The 21503-nt window shown below is 50.9% G+C and overlaps 5 protein-coding genes and 3 pseudogenes across 5 annotated transcripts; 3 read left to right on the plus strand and 5 right to left on the minus strand.

The window, feature by feature from the left end:
• Window positions 1-727: 727 nt before the first annotated feature.
• On the minus strand, window positions 728-2140 carry SAPIO_CDS6350 (annotated as a pseudogene; the record flags this gene model as incomplete).
• Window positions 2141-3234: 1094 nt separating this feature from the next.
• On the plus strand, window positions 3235-3706 carry SAPIO_CDS6351 (uncharacterized protein; the record flags this gene model as incomplete). Its single annotated transcript, XM_016788475.1, has 2 exons — window positions 3235-3505; window positions 3561-3706. 2 exons carry the CDS (start codon window positions 3235-3237, stop codon window positions 3704-3706), a joined length of 417 nt encoding a protein of 138 aa, XP_016641909.1.
• A 3128-nt stretch (window positions 3707-6834) lies between these two features.
• Window positions 6835-7666, plus strand: SAPIO_CDS6352 (putative glycoside hydrolase family 61 protein; the record flags this gene model as incomplete). Its single annotated transcript, XM_016788476.1, has 3 exons — window positions 6835-6886; window positions 6941-7312; window positions 7386-7666. 3 exons carry the CDS (start codon window positions 6835-6837, stop codon window positions 7664-7666), a joined length of 705 nt encoding a protein of 234 aa, XP_016641910.1.
• Window positions 7667-7802: 136 nt separating this feature from the next.
• On the minus strand, window positions 7803-9800 carry SAPIO_CDS6353 (uncharacterized protein; the record flags this gene model as incomplete). The annotated part of the gene is made up of 5 exons (XM_016788477.1): window positions 7803-8315; window positions 8381-8765; window positions 8822-8970; window positions 9030-9171; window positions 9235-9800. 5 exons carry the CDS (start codon window positions 9798-9800, stop codon window positions 7803-7805), a joined length of 1755 nt encoding a protein of 584 aa, XP_016641911.1.
• Window positions 9801-10954: 1154 nt separating this feature from the next.
• On the minus strand, window positions 10955-12106 carry SAPIO_CDS6354 (annotated as a pseudogene; the record flags this gene model as incomplete).
• Window positions 12107-13495: 1389 nt separating this feature from the next.
• SAPIO_CDS6355 lies at window positions 13496-15643 on the plus strand (annotated as a pseudogene; the record flags this gene model as incomplete).
• An 871-nt stretch (window positions 15644-16514) lies between these two features.
• On the minus strand, window positions 16515-17835 carry SAPIO_CDS6356 (Alpha-ketoglutarate-dependent taurine dioxygenase; the record flags this gene model as incomplete). Its single annotated transcript, XM_016788478.1, has 5 exons — window positions 16515-16721; window positions 16780-16881; window positions 16939-17310; window positions 17365-17703; window positions 17758-17835. The coding sequence occupies 5 exons, from the start codon at window positions 17833-17835 to the stop codon at window positions 16515-16517; spliced, it is 1098 nt and encodes a 365-aa protein (XP_016641912.1).
• Window positions 17836-19885: 2050 nt separating this feature from the next.
• SAPIO_CDS6357 (uncharacterized protein) lies at window positions 19886-20623 on the minus strand (the record flags this gene model as incomplete). The annotated part of the gene is made up of 2 exons (XM_016788479.1): window positions 19886-20422; window positions 20498-20623. 2 exons carry the CDS (start codon window positions 20621-20623, stop codon window positions 19886-19888), a joined length of 663 nt encoding a protein of 220 aa, XP_016641913.1.
• Window positions 20624-21503: the final 880 nt, after the last annotated feature.

Here is a 21503-nt window from a genome sequence, read left to right on the forward strand (position 1 = left end):
GGCTGGGGGCTTCTGAATCACGAAAAGGGTTTGCGGGGAAGTGTGGGGACAAGGGGATTTTAGCGTCTTTGCTTGACCAGCCAATGGGCCAAGAAGAATTGGGACGACAAGTAAAAAGTACACAGGTAGGGCCCTGTAGGGTAGGGTAGCACCATAATAAACGTATTACTCATCATTGAGACAAACGTATCAGTTTATCGGCCCCAGCTGCGCAGGTTCTTACCCATTCCGCAGCATCCACTATTCTAGAAATAGATTGGGATTTTATCTTGCCGATCCCGCTCTCACAGCAACGCCGATGATCCGGGTATGCTGGGTTCAACCCACTCCTTTGGATTGGCTTCTTTATGGCAAGTTGTGCGAAGCTTGGGCGTTTAGCTTAAGCTTTTTTTTATTTTTTATTTTTAATTTTAATTTTAATTTTTTATTTTTTGGCGCTTTTTCTGGGGTATTGGACGGCTAACTGTGCCGCATGTTGTCTGCGATCCAGAGTAGAGGTTCTGGTTAAGAGAAAGGGTAGCCCGTCCCGACAAGTAGGAAGAGGCCCTTCTTAGTGTCCGGTCAACGCTTCCACGACACACAGGGCCAGGTGGCTTCCTCTCTACTGACTGGTATGAAAATTTGCGAGAAGAGAGAGGGCATGGTGTCACCTGGACATTGTTATCTTTCTTTGGTGGGTCGGGAGACGTCTTCCACGACCAAAACACCTTTTCACTGATGCCAACAATCATCCCTCCACAGAATCTTCCTTCTCGCCCACCATCTCCAGCGCATCGTGGACAAGCCTTTTGCGCTCCTCCTGAACGGCATCAGCATCAGCAACCTTCCCCCGGGCGCGCAAAATCACCTCGAGGCCGTTTAGTCCTTCAAACAAATCCCCGCTCTCGCCCGTTGCGGCCCAATGGCGCCGGGCCAGCCTAGTGGCGTGGCGGATACTACGCTCAGCCACATCGAAACGGTCCAATCTACAACTCATGTTGGCCAGCAGCGAATAGATATTGAACGCGCCCTCAGGATACTTGTCAATGGCGCGCGCTTTGGCGGGGTCACGCAGTACGTCCTCGAGCAGGGAGATGCCCTCCTCGAGCATGTCGCGGCGGTTCTGGTTGGCGCCGTGGTGGCGGTAGTGGCTGGCCCAGCAGCACACGGCCACGATGTGGCGGAGGTCGTACACGGGGTGATGGGCCTCGAGGCCGTGTAGCAGGTCACGGAACTGTGGCGTCTTGTCGTCTGGGTTGCCCTCACCGTTAGGATGTATTAGTCCGATGGCCAGGCCGCGGAGCTCGACTGTCCGAGGGTGGAAAGGGCCGATGTGTTGCGAGAAGCGTTCGACGGCGATGGCTGCGCACACGCCCAAGTGATGCCGCCCCATGGCTGTGTGAGCAGAAGACTTGTGTCTCTTTACTCCTAACCAAAGTGCGTGCCAGAGAAGGGCTGTGGGGTGAAGAGGGCGTCCAGGATATGTAGGCGACATGGTAAGTTCGTGCAGGTGTCGGAGCAGCTGCCTCTCGACAGGCCGAAAGTCTCGCACCGATGCCTCGCGGAAGAGAGCCATGATGTACATCATCCAGAGCGGCAGCAGGGGTGGTTCGCAACTTGAGCTAGAACACAGAAATCGCGGCAGCTCGGCAAATGAAATGCGCATCAGACGTACCCCCTGGGCAAAGTCGCCCGTCTTGCCGCCGTTGTTGCCACACGACGGCCGTTCTAACATCAACACGGCAGCTCGGAAGCGACTGTAGATTTCCTCCCCGGCGCGCATGGCCTGCTCTGTGCGCGCGACAGCTAGCTGGTCTCCGTCTCCCTCGAATGCCCACCGCCGCGTCGCGAAGGCGCCGTCATAGTAGCCCCGCAGGGCGCGATACACCATCTCCTCGTTCTGCAGCTCATCCGAGGCGTGGGGCCGGCAATTTGGGACCGACTCTGACGAGTGCTTCCAGAGTCCCCAGCGACGGAAGCGCGTCCTGTACATCTTCGCCGTCGCCGAAACCCCATATTTGCTCTCCATGGCCGCCATGATTTGAGGCAAGGTCATGTTGTGCTGGTGGTACAGTGCCGTGATGGTCTGTCGGTACTTGTTGAAATCGTCCTCGGATGCCCATTTTAGCCTGCCTCGCTGATTGCTACTGCGGGCAGACATGTCTAGACTTGCTACTATTTTGATGAGGAGAGTCTTGGTCTGCAAAACGTGGGTAGTGGTAATCGGTAGCTGAGGGAAGGCAGTTTTGCAGCAGCTCTGGAGGTAACATGAGAGATTCCGGTAGAAAAAGACTTAGACCATCTAGAAAACAACTGGGCCGGACACTTGCTTGACGCGGCAGAGGCAACGTCATGTGATGTTAATTAGTACCGTCCTTGCCTCCGCGCCGGGCCAAGCCCAATAAGCCCACTCGTCGGTGCGATGTTGATCTGGGGCCGATTCGACATTAATTGATGCGAGGCCCTTTAACCGGACTGGCCCAGTCGAAACCCGATTCGACATTAGTTAGTACCTCGGCGTCCTTACCTCCACACCAGGTCAAGCCTGATAAACTTACTTGTTGGCGCGAGGTTGATGTGAGGCCCTTTAACCAAACTAGCCAAGCCGATACCCGATTAAGCCCACTCGTTGGTGTGATGTTGATTTGAGGCTGATTCGACATTAATTGATGCAAGGCCCTTTCACTGGACTGGCCCAGTCGAAACCTGATTCGACGTTAATTAGTACCTTGGCACCCGCCGGATAAGCCCACTCGTTAGTGCGAGGTTAACTTGAGGCCGATTCGACATTAATTGATGCGAGGCCCTTTAACCAGACTGGCCTAGTCGAAATCCGATTCGGAGGCGCCAGTTAGCACTTACGGCTGACTCCGTCGTGCAATTAAACGCCGCCAACATTCGCAGCGTCGTTCACAACACAGCCTGCAAGTCAACTCCCTTCAATACCTAGGTACTATCGCGGGTAGCAATAGGTAGGTATTCCAATGAACTTGGTGCGACCAGTCTTCAGCAACGAATTACTCGACGAATCAGGGATTATAATGTCGCTTCCAAGAGCATCTGGTTGCCTCTGGCATCATGAATGATGTCTGTCTTAAGAAGTATATAAACTCCCCTCATCAACCACCCTTCGCCCCGATCTTGAAGCTATCGACACAAGCTCATCCATCTGTCGCTCACTCCTTAGCCTCAAAAGCTCCCTACCACAACCTCTCCAGAAGACATCTCTTCAGAAACAACAGTTCAACCAACAGAATGCATTTCCATTCCGCCTTCGCCTCTGTAGTGGCCCTCGTCCTCTTCGGGGCCAACACCAGCGCCGCGCCCGTCGCCGCGGAGGTGTGCTCGGCAATTGACAACCGGTTCCCCGTCGTGACCTTCCAGTCGTGGATCACCGACTGCGGCGACAAGGGAGGCCACACCATGGGCATGAGCCTAGTCTATCCGTCCCTCACCGACATCTGTCTTCCTCTGAACAGCAATATCCGCGGTCTGGATCTGCTGGAGGTTACTGAGGGCTGCCGCAGTATGTTCCTCTCGAATGACAGTAAAGATTCGTTCTCTGACAAATGTCAACACAGTTACGGCGTATCGCAGCCCTGTCTGCGACGACTACCCCTACGACGGCACGACTAGGGATACCGTCGGCTGTCTCTGGGCTGGAAACGAAGAGTTCCACTCGTACAAGTTGACTTGTGACAAGCTGCCGCTGCGTCAGGATGCTTGATTGGTGAGAGGAAAAGAGGTTGGCCGTTGGTTAGGCTCTATGGTGGATGATACCTTCGGTCAAGAGAGGATGAGGTGGCGAGGGGTGGATTTCCTAGGTCAAGAGGGAGCGAGGTAGTTAGGTAAGCTTAAGTTCCTACTGGGGAAGGATGTTGGGGAGAATGACGAGCTAGCAAAGCCCGGTTCTTGGGACGATTCCAGGTCGCTTTGGTATCTGTCCAGAGCTAGTAGCACATAACAATGGCTGAACTTTGCTCAGAAAACGCCAGGTCGTGCAGTATTCCATTGTGGCCCGGAGCACGTCTTCTAGCCGTCCAGCCCTCGAGCTGCAGCTTTGATAGTCTAGTTTCCCCAGATTCATCACCACAATACATATCGGCGTCTGCATAGCAAGATTCTGAAGAGAGGAAGCCCGTTGACACTCACGCAGTGACAAAGTAGAATCATAATCTGATGGAGGCTAATCCAAGAGGATATTAATTCTCTCCCGAAAAATCATGTACTGTAGTACCTGCCACGTGCGATGCGACCAGATTCCGACCTTTGCGTGCAGGGAATGATCCGCGTTGGATTGAATAAGCTGAAATTGGGAGGGGCAGGGGGGTTGGTTGGAAAATTATTCCTTGGCCGCCGAATTCCCGTGCCAAATTAGCGCTTTCCAGCCTAAAAGTCTACTTCGCAGGAACATTCGTTCTAACACCTTCCCGGATAAACAATCAGAACGGCAACATACCCTTCATGACACGCGCGATTGAAGTTCGTCCGCCCTCGAGGAAGCTTCATCCCCTCCGCTGACAAGGAGTATTTAACATAAAGAGACTCCTTATGTCCCGGAGTACGCCGCGTCAACCTTCAAGCCGAGTGACACGTCGTGTGGAGCGACAACCTGATCATTAAGGCCGACCTAGACGGAAAACTTGATTGGGCGTCGATTCTTACTTCTAGAGTATGGTGCAGGTTTTACTATCTACCCAGGTAGGCTTTACGGTGCAGCAGTGGGGCATTCTCAAGGGTATCCTGTGGCTTGGAGATCTCCGGGGTTCATTATTTCCCAAGGAGCAGTCCGTATCACCCTGGATATGGATTGAAAGAAGACAAGCATTGACGAAAAATGCCCAACATCGATTCCGACGTATAAAAAGAAGAAAAATACCGAAAATTGAAGAAAAAAAAAACAAGTCGCACTACAGAGCCGTATCTTAACCTTGGGGCGGGCATCGCTTTCTTCTGGATTCTTCCTCGCTCATGAGCCAAGTAACTACAGTAGGCCCTCCGTCGGCTCCGGTTGTTTTGCCATGCCCTGCGCGTGGGCTCTGATGATTAAGTATTGAGGTAAGCACCTCTCTGGAATAATAAGGCGAAGGAGTTAGTAGTGCTTTAACGGCCTAGAAGTTACATTATTAGACTCATCCTCCCCCATCCAGTAACATTAATAGATAGAATGCACTATAATCTTTCTAGCTGAGGTATTGATGATGATGGAGTTGTGGACTGCGTTATATCTATATATAACTCTTTATTATGATGATAGACTCCGAGTTGTTAATATTCACTCTTCCTGCCAGCGCCATCAATAGGTTAGACTGGAAAAGACGCACGCATATAGTAGGCCTCAAATCCACTGAACAATCCCCGTCCATTTACACCTCACGAAGTCGTGGATGCCTTTGAATTCACAGGGCCATTCAACCTCGAGCTTGCTTCAACGTATGCAGAGTTGGGCAAACAGGGCGGGAACTTTCTTTAACTCCCCATGGCATCCGTTTAGTTACCCTGCGGGGAATGTGATGGCTCCAGGGCTCGCTCGAGTTTGTAATCGGTGATATCTTTGTTCGATTCAACGCATAGTATTAAAGCATATTACGTGGAGAGATTGGTGAGCAGCCTCGACAAAATGTCTTAGATGCCCACACGTCTTGCGCATCGCACTTTAGGCCTTTCTCTCTACACTTCATCCCATCAACTCCACTGTCGCAGTTACTCCACCTGGGGCTCTGCACAACACAAGGTAAGCCTTTCGAAGCTACTGCGACAACAATCACACCGCGGTCGGTTAGCTCAGTTGGTTAGAGCGTGGTACTAATAAGCTATCCGGCTTATCAAGTAAATGCCAAGGTCATGAGTTCGACCCTCATACTGACCACTTTCAACTATCGGTTCGACTTTGTCTTTTTTTTTCTTCTTTTTTTTGTTCCTCTATTCTTCTCTTTTCAGCTTCCTTGGTTTGTTGCTCTTTTAATTTTTATTTTGTTTATTTTTCGTCTTGTTTTGTTTTCCCTTTGCTGAACGCTGGTGTCGGGAGTGAGGACACCGGGGTACTATAAAAGGTAGATATAATAAATAAAGGGAAAAAAGAAAACATCCAGGGTAAAAGAAAACGCCTGTGGTTCTCAGAGACAGTTGAGGATGGTACGCTACCTCAATTCTTTCGTTAGGAAAAGTCCAGTATTGGCAAAAAAGTAAATTGTGGACATTGCAGGAATCGAACCAGCGACTTTCAGTAGGCATTGAAATGTATGCAAAACTGACGTCATACCCCTAGACCAAACGCCCATTTGATACTGACAAAGCGACGAAAGAAGCATGTTGAACGAAGAGTTCCCCAATTTGGTGAATTGCAAACTGTCCCAGAGTCCATCTCACAGCACACCCCTCATTCTCTTCTTCTTTCCTTTCTTTGTGCGGTCTGAATCTCGACTTGTACTTGTATTAACATGGACTCCCCGTGTAGAAACCGAGTCTCGGGCGAGTGGATCTCACTTTCCAATGTCCCCTGGATACCTGACTGAGGAGGTTCGACTTGATATTATATCCTTGATGCCATTCGCTCTTTTCAAAACAGGATGATAGGCTAAATGCACGCACGATTCCCTACTTCTGGCGTTGCCTGGTATCTGAAATGGGTGTTCTCAAGCACATTAGCCACACGAAATAATCTATTTTCTTCGCTCAATGTCGATTCGTAGTGACTGAATTAAAGATGGCATTCGATAAGTCCGCGACTACCTTTATACAATTCCGGGCGAATGGATGTAGTGAATTAGATATTTACCTCTTTGATATCTCGCCTTGCAGTTTAGTCGAGGTTCCACTTTCAACTGCTCATCGATCTTTTGACTTCGGGAGAGAATGCGTTATCTCATATCTACCCTGCTACTCGTAGTAGCAGTACAAGCCCATTGTGAGTCGTATGCCTTCGTCAATCTTGTGGCTTTTAACACTAATAAGACCTAAGACAAGTTTCCGAGGCTCATTGTCAACGGACGGCCCGAAACTGCCGACTGGCTTTCCGTACGCCGTACTAAAGTCCAGAATTCACGCGACAATGGTGCCGTCTCGGACGTGAATAGTCCCGATTTTCGCTGTTTCGGAGGGAGCCCTGGGACAGCCACCACGACCGTAGTAGCCGGCGATACTCTGGGTTTTGTGGCGTCATCAGGAATCATGCATTTCGGCCCCTGCCAGTTTTACATGGCGAGGGTTCCCGAGGACGCCAACATAAACACATGGGAAGCTGATGGCGACGTTTGGTTCAAGGTTGGGAGTATCAGTGCCGTGGAAGGCAACGGCCCGCTTGGTGGCGATGAAAAGGCTTGGCCTGCCTATCGTAAGGAGGTTCCCTCCCACACCACTGTTCTGCTGTTACATGAACTGACAGCTTTTCTTGATAACGCCTCCAGGCAAGACCGAAGTGAGCTTTACGGTACCTACTAGTTTGCCGAGTGGCAAATATCTCGTCCGTGTCGAGAGTATTGCCCTTCATCTTGCACAAAATCCTGGAGGTGCCCAGTTCTACATTAGTTGCGGACAAGTCGAGGTTACAGGAGGCGGAGACGGTACGCCAGGGCCATTGGTTGCATTCCCGGGGGCATACAAGGCAAACGATCCCGGGCTACTCTGGCCGTATTCACCTCCGAGAACTAGCTACACTGCTCCAGGACCGCCTGTATGGGAGGCATAAGGATGGGAAGATGAGTTGATTTCTGACCGACTATCTGGCTGCCGTTTCACATTGTAAGCCGTTCAATTGGCCGCGTAGTGCAGGTATGTAAGTTGACTGCTGCTGGATCTGCCCGCGTATCTGTCCTTCTTGTCCCTCAGCTTGCAAACCTGAAATCCAACCTTTTACTTCCTTTGTCTGTCGTGGTATCTAGATACGTCTGCCTCTCCTCGGTTGACATGACGTTCCACACTCTGTCCCGAGACTTATTGCGCCACACATAGTACAGCTTGACACTCGCATAAACCACAATATTCATAGCGGCGATGCCAATCAAAACGCGGTTTCCGCGTCGATACTCTGGTCGATCGTCCTTACGGTAAATGTTGGAGCTAATGATGGACTGCACTTGAACAAGCATGTTGTACACTGCTGCTGAGACAGTTCGGGTGCGCACGGTATTGGAGTTTCGACTGCACCATCCAACTTGCATTGGGTGTGGTGATGGATAAGACAACAAGACAGTCACTACGGCATAGGCCGCCCATCTGTTGATGCCGGATGGGAGTAGCGCAAGGGCGATGACGCAGGGGAGGAACCATATTTCGACAAAGATTCCAAGCAGAGCACGTTGATTTATCCGCTCTGAAATGAACGTGAGGAGAAGCATCTGCAGAATGATGCGTTAGCACTCAAATATTGGCTCATAAGTACCACGTGTGTGATAGATCGTACATTGGCGGTCGTGGCAACTTGACAAGGAATACTCAGCAAATTGGACTCGAATGTATCAAATCCGAGTTGTCGAAGAGTCAAGGTCAAATATTGATCCGGGGGCCCTGCCGGTATGGAGAATGTCAAGCCTATAATATATATAGGCCACAGGTCATAGTCACAGAGGGACTCCCAGAGAAGCTTCAGTGTGATGGCTTGACGGTTGTGCATGTCGCTCTTCGAAGGATCGTCGCGGAGAATCCGGTTCACCATGATCTTTTCTTCTCGCTCTGTAAACCACCCCTTTGGACGCCATAGCGCTCTGGTTTGAGTTGGGGATGGGGCCATTGCAAATACTGACCATACGCCGATCACGAAAGTGAGTATGCCCTCCAAAAGGAACAGCCTATACACAATTTTGTTAGATGGCATGTTTTCAGCAGCATTCCTGAAGCGGCTCACCATCGCCATCCTTCATATCCGTGATATCCCCTCAGCCGTAAGAGCCCGTACGCCAACAGCGGTGCGACCACGTCGGTCAGCCGATTTGCCATCCAGAATAGCGCGAGGCGGAAGGGCAGCTCTGTTCCCTTGAAGAAATAAGACATGTACTGGCGCATGGGTGATTAGTTCTGTGAAAGTAGTCGGAGGTCAGCTGGGCACGACGAACCAAGATCACATCGGGGATAAATCCGCCTTGAAGCAGGCCAATAAGAGCTCTCGTGGCAAGAAACGAGGAGCGGCCTTTCAGCCAAAACTGTCCCCCACTGACGATGCTCCACAGGATCATCTGGGCTGGAATCCACCGATCACTGTTCAGCCATTACAATTAGTATTGAGCTACAGAGAGGGTTCAATCGAGGGGTGCCACTAACGGTCCTATTTTTTTGCTAACAAGCTGGCTTGGAAGCTCAGCCAGCAAAAAGGATATTCGAAAGACAGTCTGGCCGAGATTGTAATCGTTGGTGTCCAATCCCAGGTCGTCAAGGAAATTGTCCGTATTGGCCTGGCTGATATTACTTCGGTCCAGGTCAAGAGCGAAGAACGCAAGGCAGGACCAGGCTGTGACCTTCCAATCTATTCTCCGAACAAGAGGTATCTCTTCGGCCCAGGTCCATCGGAAAGATGGATCAAATCGATGACGGTTCTCATATTTTTCACTCGGTTGGAAGTACTTGGCGAGCTCTGGATCATCGAAAACTGAAGGCTGAGTGGCAATATCCTCTGGCTTGTGGTTTCCTCTTTGGCGCCGCCAAAGACTTGCAATATTGGTCTCGGGTCGCTTTGGATTACCGAGGACCTGTTCTGCAAGGATGCGCTGGCGGATCTCTTCACTGTTCTCAGTGTCTGAATTTTGGGTTTTCTCGCCGGTCGACTTGGGGCTGTAGTCAATCGCCGTGGAGGTGTTGATAGAGGCCGCCTCTTGTTTCTCTTTCGCCATTATGTTGCAGCTTTTTGGGGTAGTCGGGATGATGTCGGGTCTCCTTCCTCCAAATCACTCGGTAAGTCACTGCCTCGACTGCCTCTTATAATCCCCCGAGGTGACCAGAGCATGTCATTCTGTCCCCGATAGCTGCTTCCACTTTGACTAGCCGGCATCTCCCTGTAGATGATGTTAGAATGCTAATGTTTTGTGCAATATGTTACCCTCCTCCGCCGAGGGGCTCACCTGGTGTCGGAGCTCTATAGAGTGGGCTTAACTTGTCATATTTAATTTTAATGACCCCCATCGTTCCACCGCATGCTCCTAATCCAGTCTTTTTGGGTAGTAGTAGCAATATTGGCAGTAATAGTACTCACCATCTGAATGGTTACGTTGCGTGATCCGTCCGCGGAGAAGCTTCCTTGGTTTTACGTGGGGTGCCGCAATACGCAACCGACTGTCACCCGCGCCAAGCCCCCGATTTTGCGTCGGACGAACTTAATTGGATCGGCCGGGCTGCATCAAGGGTGCCGGAATGCTGGTGGATGGCCCGACTGTGGTGTTGGGAACAGGGTCCGCATGGCGGAATAATGCGAATGGATGACGCACACCCGAAACTCGCCCAGCCGAATGAACCCCGAGAATGAGCCCAAGCCGCAAGATTAAGGAGCGGACTGGTTAAATATTAAAAGTTAGCGCAGGGAGCGTAGCAACAAGCTTGTCATGTCCGATTCAAGGATCCGGCCTTCAAAATGGGTTACGTGAAGAGGTCAACGCAATGGCAATTCCGAGATCATGTTACCTGGAGATCCGATCATATACTTAACGGGAGGCTACGGTAACCCAATTTGTGTCTAGCTGATAAGCCAACCTCATGAGAACAAGCACTACTGTCCTAGGAGTGCTCGTTTTAAGCCTTTTGGGACGTGTAGTGATACGGTTGATATCTGTTCGATTTTATTTCTTTGGCTAAGTAGCGATAGTACAAGACCGCCCGAGCTGCTAGATGGTTTCTTATTTGCTGTATGTTACTGCCCTGGGCCTGCATCAAGGTCGGCCCGTGACAGGGGTAAATAGGCAATGCTATGCAATGGTATCTTATGGGTCAAGGGGCGCTGCTTGGTCATATAATAAGTCGATTGTTTATGATCCCGATAGTCGCTATTTTGCATCTAGGGATGAAGATATTCAGAGACACCGTCGCCAAACTCCCAGTCAATAGGATTGTGTGGCCGATACCTGGTAAACGGCCAAGATGGCCGGGGTTCTATAAACAAAACCCCCTCCCGACTTTTATTCCTCCACTTTTTCACCCACTCGCTCCACCGCATAAGAGCTGCCATATCCTCGGGATTGGAATCTATGCCGGGCAGATGCGATAGTAGGTCGTCTAAATCATACCTCACGCGCCTTTCTCCATCAACCCAAATCTCAATATCATCGAGAATACCCTCATAGACTATAAGGCCAAATCCCCGGGACAGCCACCCAAAGTCTAGTAAAGCCCAGAAGGCGTTGGCAAGGTAGAAACCCAAGCGCTCTTCGAGTGCTGAACTGACATTCCACTGGTTCGTAGTGCGGGGCCAGGAGTACGGAGATTCCTCACCTGGCCCGGGGAATATTCTAAGCTCATCGGGAACCCCGTAAGGGGTTGTGTAATCATGGTTATAAAGGGGCAGTGGGTTCCAAAAAGAGTCCTCGAGGTCGCTGAGCTCATCCAGTTCTGTTCTTTGGTTAGATGTGATGCTGATTACGAGATGCCGAATTGTGAATCTGCATGTCGATAGGGAGCCGTGGTGGCTTAGCTGCCACGCGGGGCTAGACAATGCCTGTGGCCCCAACGCGAGGAATGAGGCGAGCAGGCGATAAAAGTTCCAGGCGCTATGCGGGGGATTCGGGTAGGTTCTGGAGACCTCAAAAGAGCTGTGCCCTCCGAATCTCTTAGATAACCCGTCTTCATCGTCGAAGATCCGGAAGTTCACGTTAATTGTGTTGATCTGAACTTGGCTCGGAGGTGGGCAGCATGTCCACGTCGGCAACAGACCACACCCAGGAATGAGCATGACGTCCAGCTCATACACGTGAGCAGCGTTTTGTGACGCGAGGAGATCCACGACATCATCGTGCAAAGTCCGGCACGCTAGGAGCAGCGACACGGCACTTGGTTCGCGCTCACTGATAAGAACCCAGACGCCCCAGTCGTCTCGGAGGCGCATACGATCTCGGGACTCTTGGGGACACTTGGGCGGAGGTTCCGGGTTCCAGATTGCAAGGGTCAGTATGATTTGGCGCAGCTCGTGTGGAATCTCTAGTAACGTCGCCATACCCGGACGTCAGATTATGACATGGCTCTGGGGTTGCTCTTGGACGAGGACTGACCACAAGCGGGCACACATCCTTGGATGCTTTCTTAGGATTCTACCCCGCCTCTTGTGCTCCATGACTCAATTAAGCGTCATATACGGGATAGTATCCCTCCCGAGGACGGCTAGGGATTTTTCGCACGGGTTTAAAGACAGCAGGAGACCTGGATACGATAATTAAAATAGACACTATTTATTGGAAAACGGGGGGAAGGTTGCTATTTGTTTATCTATCTAAACTGATTCCAAAATGGGGGAAGCGTTAGGTCCTTGGTTCCTTCCTAAATTTGGGTTCATCACCAGCGTGGAACGGTCAGATATAATAAAAGAACTATAACGGTGGCTGAAACAAGCCTTCTAGAGCTGTATGCCACCGATGTCGGAAATCTGACCATTTACATGAGATTTCGTCCTTTAGTAAACAGTCGAACTGCCTTCCATTTTATGTTGGAAAGAGCGGGCCAATTCCATGGAAATTATCCCATTCAGTAATTTCTTCCCTGCCGAAACAGTTTCTATGTCACAAACCCTGGCCGAAACCAATTCCCATTCCCAAAACGTTTCCCTTTCCCTTTCTATGCTGCGACTTCGGAAGACCCGCTGCCGTCTAAAAAGGCCTGTTTTACTTCGTACAGTGGTATTTTTGGGAATTCTTGTGACATTCGACGATATTTGCGCTGTCCGATCAAGCGTATCCGGTCCAAGATCTGCACAGTAGATTACAAGCAACCAAAAATTCAGACACAAATGACTGCACAGTACGAAGTAATGTTCCCCACTTTCGAGCCTTAACAATAATTGTACCAACAATGAAGCTTTCGCCAATTTCACATTTCCACACCCAAACTTCCTTGCGCCCATCTCACACGAGATGGATCGCAGATTTCAATTCGACCCCTTCGGTCCAGGGGATTCTGCCTCTGATGGCGGGGGCCCTGATCTCTCCGGCATAGACTTCAATGACCCAGCCAGCTTCATGCACCTACTCCAAGGTCCTGGCCTCCCGATACCCAAGACCTGCACCCCCTGAAGAAGCCCGTGCATTGGCTCGAACTCGGTCCAGAAGCATCATTGAGAACTACCACTTGCTGCACGATATCGTCAGCCGTCATGAGGCGACCATTCAGCGTCGATGGGCCAAGAAAGGCACCAAGCAACGCCTCGCCATCATCGTACCGGCTTGGGGCTCCAAGATGGCGGCCGTACACCGACCGGATTTCGACGCCTTCAAGAAGGAAAGTCCGCAGCAGCGCGTTGCTGATGGTGGGACCAGGTACCGAGATTCGTTCCTGTGGCCGTATATCAACCAGGAAGACCTGAGCGGGGCGAAAACCCTGCCGCTGCTGCTCAATGCCCGGGCCCGTCATCCTCCGTCGGGCTTTTGCGGGCGTTGATGGGGAAGCGATGCATGTTGGCCACGTGTGCGGAGCGATTGTTCCAATTTTCCTCAACGAGTGGACGATGATGCTGAACGGCATCACCAAGGATGAGGATTACGGCCGGCTTGTTGCCTGGGATGAGGATGAGGATGCTGCGACCTGGTGCCTTAGGCGAAAGCAATACATGCCTGGAGAAGGCCTTCTGATACTCGAGGCTCAGCAGCGCCTGATGGCATTTCTTGTGAAGTGCTGTAGGCAGATTCTGCACGACATACCCAAAGAGGACCTCGTGAACGACGCCAAGTTTCCCGTCTTAGCCGAACCGACGCTTAAGAGTGAGGTCGAGGTGAACGGCTTTGAGTCTCTAGCCGTTATGGCAGCCGAAGCACCGTACAGACTTCCTGCCAGAATTGATCTCGAACGGGTCGAATCGCTCCTTGCAGCCAGGCTTTCCGCTACTGAAGACCACCTCTGGGCGCTACGTGAGGATCCTGGCTATCTCATCGACACACTGGCCGACCACAGGGAACATCGCCAGGAACAGGTTCTCGACAGCAAGGGGAAGAAGCATCCAGTCTTAGACAAGCCCTATGCCGATACCCTCTGGATCCGTTGCATTTCGGGCATGCTCACCAGGTCATTTTACCAATTGGAGGCCATTTCCGAGCTTCACGAACGAGCCAAGCAGCTTCGCGCTCTCCACGCCAAATACGGTCAGTCCATATCCCCGATGAAGGATCTACCCGATGAGTATCTCTACGCCATCCTCAAATTCAGATACTTCCTTAGCCAAACAGCAAAAGGGCCGCAGAAGAGATTGAGTCAAAGCTTTCCCCCATCGCCGCCGGTCCGCAATTTCTGGAGACGCATTGGTGGGGATGGTCTATCGGCAGCGGTTGAGCTCCAAGGCATTCCGAGCCCGGGCAAGACCAAGATGGACAGAGCGCGAGACGACCTTTGGAGGATGCTTTCCATCATCTGGGAAGACGGTCGAGACCTTTTCCTGCTCAAGCTGACAACGGTAGTCGATGAGCTGAATCGTCTCATCGAATCAGAGCCGCTGGTGAAGAACCAAGTCTCGTCATTCATTGCCTACACGATAGGCTTTCTGTCCGTCTTGACCGAGTGCACGCGACAGCTTGAGAACTACCAGCCGTGGGCAAACAGCTTTGACAACGCGGCAGTCGATCACCAGGAGAAGATTGAAAAGGAGTGGGGCAATTTCCAGAAGAGGGCCGTGCCTATTTTAAAGGCCGTAGATTTCCAGGATAACAAGAAGATAGGCTTCGGGGACATGGCAGATGGGAGGTATGCCTATCCCATCGATAAGCGCAGGACAAAGGAGAACGTGGAGGCCTTGAGGCGGGCCGAGGCTAACTTAGATGACTTCTGGGCCGCTATCGACAAGTGTCTCTACTCTAAGGCAGGCAACCTGAAGGGCACGGCTCTCGGTCACCTGCTATCCCAAGATCGTGTGCTGCAAAGAACCCCAGAGTGGGTCGAGCCGCCTCGAAAATCATCAAAGGAGACCACCGACACAACCAAGTCGAAGCAACCGGTCTCGACCGCAGATGCAGATCTCGATTTCCTCACCAAGCCCCTCTCGGCCTTCTACTTCGGCAAACTGGGCCACAACCACCACCACCCCGACAAGACATCCTTCACTCCGGCACAAGGAAAGACCAAGATCAAGACCAAAGGCACCTCTTCATCAACCGCCCCGACCCTGCAATCCGGAAACGACCCGACATCCCCCGAAGCCAACCCGGTCGACCCGCAGCCGACCTTTGCCGTCGACGCCCGGGCCCTCAAGGTCTTTCGGACCCTCTTCTTCAACCCGTCGACGACGTCCACGCCCGGCGAGGTAGCATGGACCGACTTCCTTCACGCGCTAACGTCGACGGGCTTCGCGGCCACGAAGCTGTACGGCTCGGTGTGGCAGTTCCGGCCGACGGGGCTGGACCTGGAGCGGCCGATTCAGATCCACGAGCCACATCCAGGGGGTAAGATTCCGTTTGTCGTGGCGAGGCGGCATGGGAGGAGGTTAAACAGGGCTTGTGGCTGGTTTGCGGGCATGTTCGTACTGAAGGAGAAGAGGCCAGTGGGGGAGTTGAGTTGAAATCTCTCTTTGAAATAGTTTAAGCGGTCAATACATGTCGTAAGTTGATTCATTCTACCGAGATCCGTTTTCCTCCCGCTCTTCTGTTCGAGCTGCCAGATGCCAGGATGCTGGGGCGGCCAAGATGTAGAGTCATAAACCAGGACCTTGGAGGTTGAATACAGATTTGGGGAGAGAACGTATGCCCGGAAATTCGTTTGGGCCAGGGCGGTTGGGTGGCAAGGTGGGGGGCACATACCGGATATGCGGGTCCAACACCCCTCCAAGTAGAGCCGATGGGGCCATTTTGGTTCCCAAAGTTTGGAAAATCGTTGGTGATCCGTTTCTCAAAACGGGAGCAGACAACAAGGCGTAACGTTTAGTTAACGACCCTAACCTACGGCTGCCGGAAAGGCGAGCATCTCATTTTCTGGATCAGGGCCCACAAGCTTCCATCTCCAGCATCCTTTGCACAAGCGACATAGACTCATAGGAATGTTGAGGGTTCCGTCCGCTCCCCTGTACACAAGCGACGAAGCGCTGGACTAGTAGTTGGGCCGATGATGACCAGCGAATCCCTGGTGTTGTATGTTTTTTTCCCCCATTTTTCCAATTTTCTTTTTGGGTTTGCTTTTATTTTATTTTATTTTTTATTTTTTATTTTTTTTTATTCCATCTTCTTGCTCAAAACATGGCAATAAGCCATTTAAGCAGCGGTTGAAACTATTTCTTAGGGACTGGACGTATTCTCATCTTCTATCTACTCAGCTCACAACACATTTATGAACGCTTGTGCAAATGTCCAGATTTCATTTCTGAGTGTGATTTGGCTCAAAAAATCAGTTTCTTTTCGCCCATACCAATTGGACGGACGGCGCGTCGTACATATGATTTATTCCCACACTGACTGGAGTCCATTCACGCCCGTGGGCTTGTCAGCCAAGGTGGTGAGTCTGACACCATGGCGCAGACCTTCCTGTGGATTGTGAACATTGTAGTCAGAGATAGCCGTGTGGGAAGTGACGCGGTTGTCCCAAAGAGCCACTGTTCCTTCTTCCCATCTGATACGAACTTGGAAGTCCTGTCCATAGGTAATGTGCTATGATCATTCAAGTTATTACCCAGAGTTAGACATCTATGAGAACCGTGATCCTTACCTTGAATAGAAGCTGCAACAATGCATCTGACTCCTCATTCTTTAGGCCAATGATCCGCTTAGTGAACCCGGGGTTGACAAACAGAGCCTTCTGCCCAGTAGCCTATAGAATGGCCGTTAGAAGGAGTGACTACCCAAGCCAATAGGAGAGTAAACTTACTGGGTGGATCCTAACGATGGGATGCTCCGTCTTGACGGGTTCTCTTCGCACGAATTTTCCATCTCGCCTCGCATTTTCGGCTTGGGGAAACCCACTGTGCTCGGCGCGCAAGCCTTCGAGCAATGTCTTGATGGGCTGAGAAAGACGTGCATATGCCGCTGTGTGAGATGCCCAAGCCGTATCACCGCCCGTTGGTGGGACAGACAGAAGAGTTAGGAGTGTGATGCCTGGCGGTTGGTGTTCATAGGAAACATCCGAATGGTAACCGGTAGTGGTCAGCCTGTTGTCGTGAAACCTGGCCCGGTATTCATTGTCGGGTCCAAGGTAAATGTTGTGGAACTCTAGATTATCCTTCACATGGGCACCAACGGGCTATAGAAGATTGTTAACGAATGTCTCGCATTTGGAGGACGACCCGAAGCTTACGTGGACATGCAGAGGGCCAAAATAACGGGCAAACTCTTTCTGACGTTCCACGCCGACGTCCTTGAAGTTTTGGTCGCGGAATATGACAACCCCGCGTTCGGCGATCAGGAGCGCAAGCTCATCTTTTTGGCGATCATCGAGTTCGGACAATTGCAGCCCGCGAATCTCAGTCCCGATGACAGGCGTGAGTTTGTCGACCTTCAAATCTGCGTTGCTCTTGGAAAAAAGATTCGGCTTCTGCTTATCCGCGACGAGACCGCGATCATTGAACTCGAATGGCTGTAGTGGTGGGAAGCGAGTCTCCTCATCGTACACTGGAAGGTAGTCTGTGTATTTATACTGGAGAAATGGTTAGTAGTTAGCATGCGTATTCTGTTCATGTGGGATCAATACCTGGTCATGAATCTTGGCATCAAAGGCCAAAGCCAACTTGACGGGGGCCGTCTCCGTTACGACAGTTGTGGAGGACATGGAGATCAAGTAATTGAATTGTTAACTTGTGCTTTAAGGTTGCGATGACGCTTGTATCCGGGAACACGATGAATGTAGCTTCCACGAGGCAGGGTGTATCTAATTAGTTCGACCGAGATGTATATATAAATCTTTTGACTGGAGACCCTATCTTGCAATCAAGACCCTGGGTGTGAACTTTCGATCATATCATTTACAAACAGTCTCGCATCATATGAAACCCGGATGATGCCAGCAAAGTCCCCCACGATACGGATGGCAGCCGATGGGATCCCCACATCCCAGTTCCTGCAAGGGACGCTGTCAGAACTAAACAAGACAAAAGGAATGATTTCCTATCGTAATTCTATTTATGTAACTGGCGCCGTGATTTATAATGCTGAAGTTCGGTATTCGGCCTACTCGGCGCGAGCCCCATGTGGGATGGTATTCATCATCTGCGGAGAAATGATGAATTCGCATCGGAGGGTGTCTCAAAGCCATTTGGACCAATGGGAGCGGGGTTGTCCCGGATGATGGGCGCCGTCCCGGGTGGCTGTGCTTGAGATTTCTGAACATTTATTTGTAGATTACGGGGACATTCGTTCGGGGTTAACGTTCAATTGTGAGTGACGAGGGGGTCATGGGGCTGCTCTTACCTCCGGCCGATCGCGAGAGCGATATCTTGCCATCGCTTCCTCGGGGGTCATCTAGTAGCTTTCTAAATCACGCATTCGATGCATCTGTCTAAAATTGGGTCTCAATCCAAGCCGGCTTCTATCCTTCAGACACGATTCGTCACATTCACCATACATACGCGATCGACCTAGACCGTCACGGGCCTCTGGCTGGGGACACTAACATAGCAAAAGCACTTTAATAGTTGTAGACTGGCACTGTCGAGATACACACTCTACACCCGCGGTAGGCCCCAATTAAGCTCAATGCAGCAGCCAGTTTCCAGATGAGAGTGTAATACCTTCTGCAACAACTAGACTTCCAGTTTCCTTTCGTCTACCCTCTCGACCTGCTCCACCTTTCCCTCCATTGCTTGAATGGCCACCTGTTTGGCATTCTCCGAAGATACACACTGGTAGTAAGGGAAATCGCGAACGGAAACACGATTCTAGAAAAGCTCGTCTGATTCTTCAAGTGTCCGACCTTTTAGCTCAGGCAAGAAAAAGTAGAAAAATACTGCAAATAGGGGCGGTGAGATTTTTTTTTTAATGAGGAGACTCTGCAGAACTGACCAAATGTTGCGAAGTCGGATCCTGCCCATATGTAGGCGTACCTGGCGCCCCAGTTTAGGTTTTCCTTGTTGATAAAATACGGTGCAGTAAACGAAGTGAGCCTTGATCTCGTTTCCCAGTTAGCGTATGTTCTTCAGCAAAGGTAGATCAAGACTTATTACTACATGCAAATACGTAGTTCACGCCGGTCCCGGTGCCTATGGTGAGGACTCTAAGTCTGGAGCTAGCCAGCTCTGAACTAATTGGCCAGCTGAGGGCGCATGAGAATCCGTTGTAAAAGGCCTTGTAGAGGAGAGCGCACGCAATGATGGCTTTTCCGGCCGGAGCACTCTGCGGTGCTACCGTGTCCGCGATACCAATGCCGAGCATGAACAGAGCTGCCGTCGAATGGCCAACCATCATCATCGACCTGCGCCCCACGACATTTTGGGTGAGGAAAATGCCAATGATGACTCCAACTAGAGACGTGACATTTTGGAGGATACTGGCTACAAACGGCCGATTTTCGCCAGCCATTTGGAAAAAGAACGTCTAGTAGGCAAACGTTAGATAGTGAGAACCTGATATGGAAAAGCAATGTTTACCCTGTAGGCTATGACGAGCCAAATTCCCGAGGAGGTATGAGACAGAATGACCGAAAAGCAGAGTCAAGGTGCGACATAAATCGGTTCCACGGAACATATCTCTGAGTGACGAGTTAGATGCCAGCTCTCTTTCTTCCTCAATTCCTTTTTTCATCTCTTGAAACTCCTCTTCCAGGAGTTCGGGGAATCCGTGAAACGATCTGCCCCTTTCGTAGCGCATCCTTAGCCTCCTTCGGTCTATTCTGCACCAGAAGCCACCGAGGAGAATTCTGGTACAAAGAAAACTGCCGTGGACAGGAAGACTGGGATGACAAAGAGACCTGCCAGGGGGATCTGGTAGGAGAGCTTGCTCGTGAGGTCTTTCGAGAAGTTATTGGCGACAGCCCCCAGCAGACTACCAAGAGTAACCCATATGCTGAAAAAGGACACAATGGCGCCGCGGAGATGGGCCGGCCTGACTTCGGTCGTGTACGCGTTGGCAAAGGTAACGTAAAACCCGTTGGAAACCCCTATGAGGATGCGTCCAAAGTAAAGTCCGACAAGATTAGTCGTCCCCACCTGGACACCCGCCGCAACACATGTTATCAGAGACGCGAGCCATATCGATGGCCTCCTCCCGAAGCGCTTCCCCCACATAGCCGTGAGAAGTACCTCAATGATGGTCCCGATATTCAGGAACGAGCTGATTAGTTGCTGCAGTACTGTACCAATGTTCCAACCAAGTCGACTCGTCTCGTCCTTGTATCCGTACACTTTGAGAAATCCCACCATAGCCTATTTCACTCTCGTGTCAGAAAACCTCGTCAACGAAAGGGTCCTTCTATGATGTCAATCGAGATCGTTACTTACCTGAAACCCGCCAATCGTCACCGTGTCATAGCCATACTGGTAATTGGCCATAGACGTGGCCAGGCAGATGAGAATGCATGTCCAGTTGTCCACGGCAGGTGTTTCGCGGCCTTTGCTAACACCCATATTTTGGCTGGGGAAGCGTTCGATAGCTGGATGATTGTTCTTTGATGCTGGCAAAAGAGGAGAAGTTGGGAAAGGGCAAAGAAGGGGGGGAGGGCGTATTACAATCCAAAATATATGTGTGGTCGAGATAAATCCCAACATGGAAATGATGGTCTTCAAGACGGGAATCTTTTGCTAATAGCCAAAAAGCCGCGTTGCTTCGAAGGGCAGACTGGTAATTTACGGACTTATACCAATGCGATGATAAGGCGCATCACCAGCGACCCTTGCCCAGCGAATAGAACCGTATCGTAAATCTAGATCCAGCTCCTAATATTCACCCCTAAGTACCTAGCTTGTGCATCTAGTTGTATCCCTCGCCAGTACATATTGTAACCCAAGACAGTTCTCCCGAACGAGCCTGCCGGAGAATATTGTAATATCTCATCCGAGCAGTATGTAGAACCAAGGGGGTTCCTCTAGGACCGTGGAATGTGTGGTGAGCGCGAAAGGGTGCCCTGTCTCGTGAAAAGCACAAGACAACATAGCCCGACTAGAAAACTTAATGTACATCGAGGCAACCAATTCTCATTGGGAAGAATAGGACATGTTGGGCATCAATGAGCTCCTTCAAGCTCAAGTTTGCTGCATCATTTTCTGCCAGAATGTGCTGGACCTGGAACCCTGCCAATACTACGCGGGGAAGTGTCGTCCTGCATATTCCATGCTCTTGGTGGCTCAGGTTACACAGCCCAAGTACAATGTGAGCTTGCAAGCCCGGATTGGCGAGCATACGATTGGGTGAGCCCAACGCATCCGGTACGCTATGACATGGTCTAGGAAATGGCCAGGTCGTCTTGAGTCAAATCCTCCCAGAGGAACAGGATTGACCTTTTATTTA

This window comes from Scedosporium apiospermum, assembly GCF_000732125.1.
Source record: "Scedosporium apiospermum strain IHEM 14462 chromosome Unknown SEQ_SAPIO_0102, whole genome shotgun sequence".
In the NCBI taxonomy this organism is placed as follows: Eukaryota; Fungi; Ascomycota; class Sordariomycetes; order Microascales; family Microascaceae; genus Scedosporium; species Scedosporium apiospermum.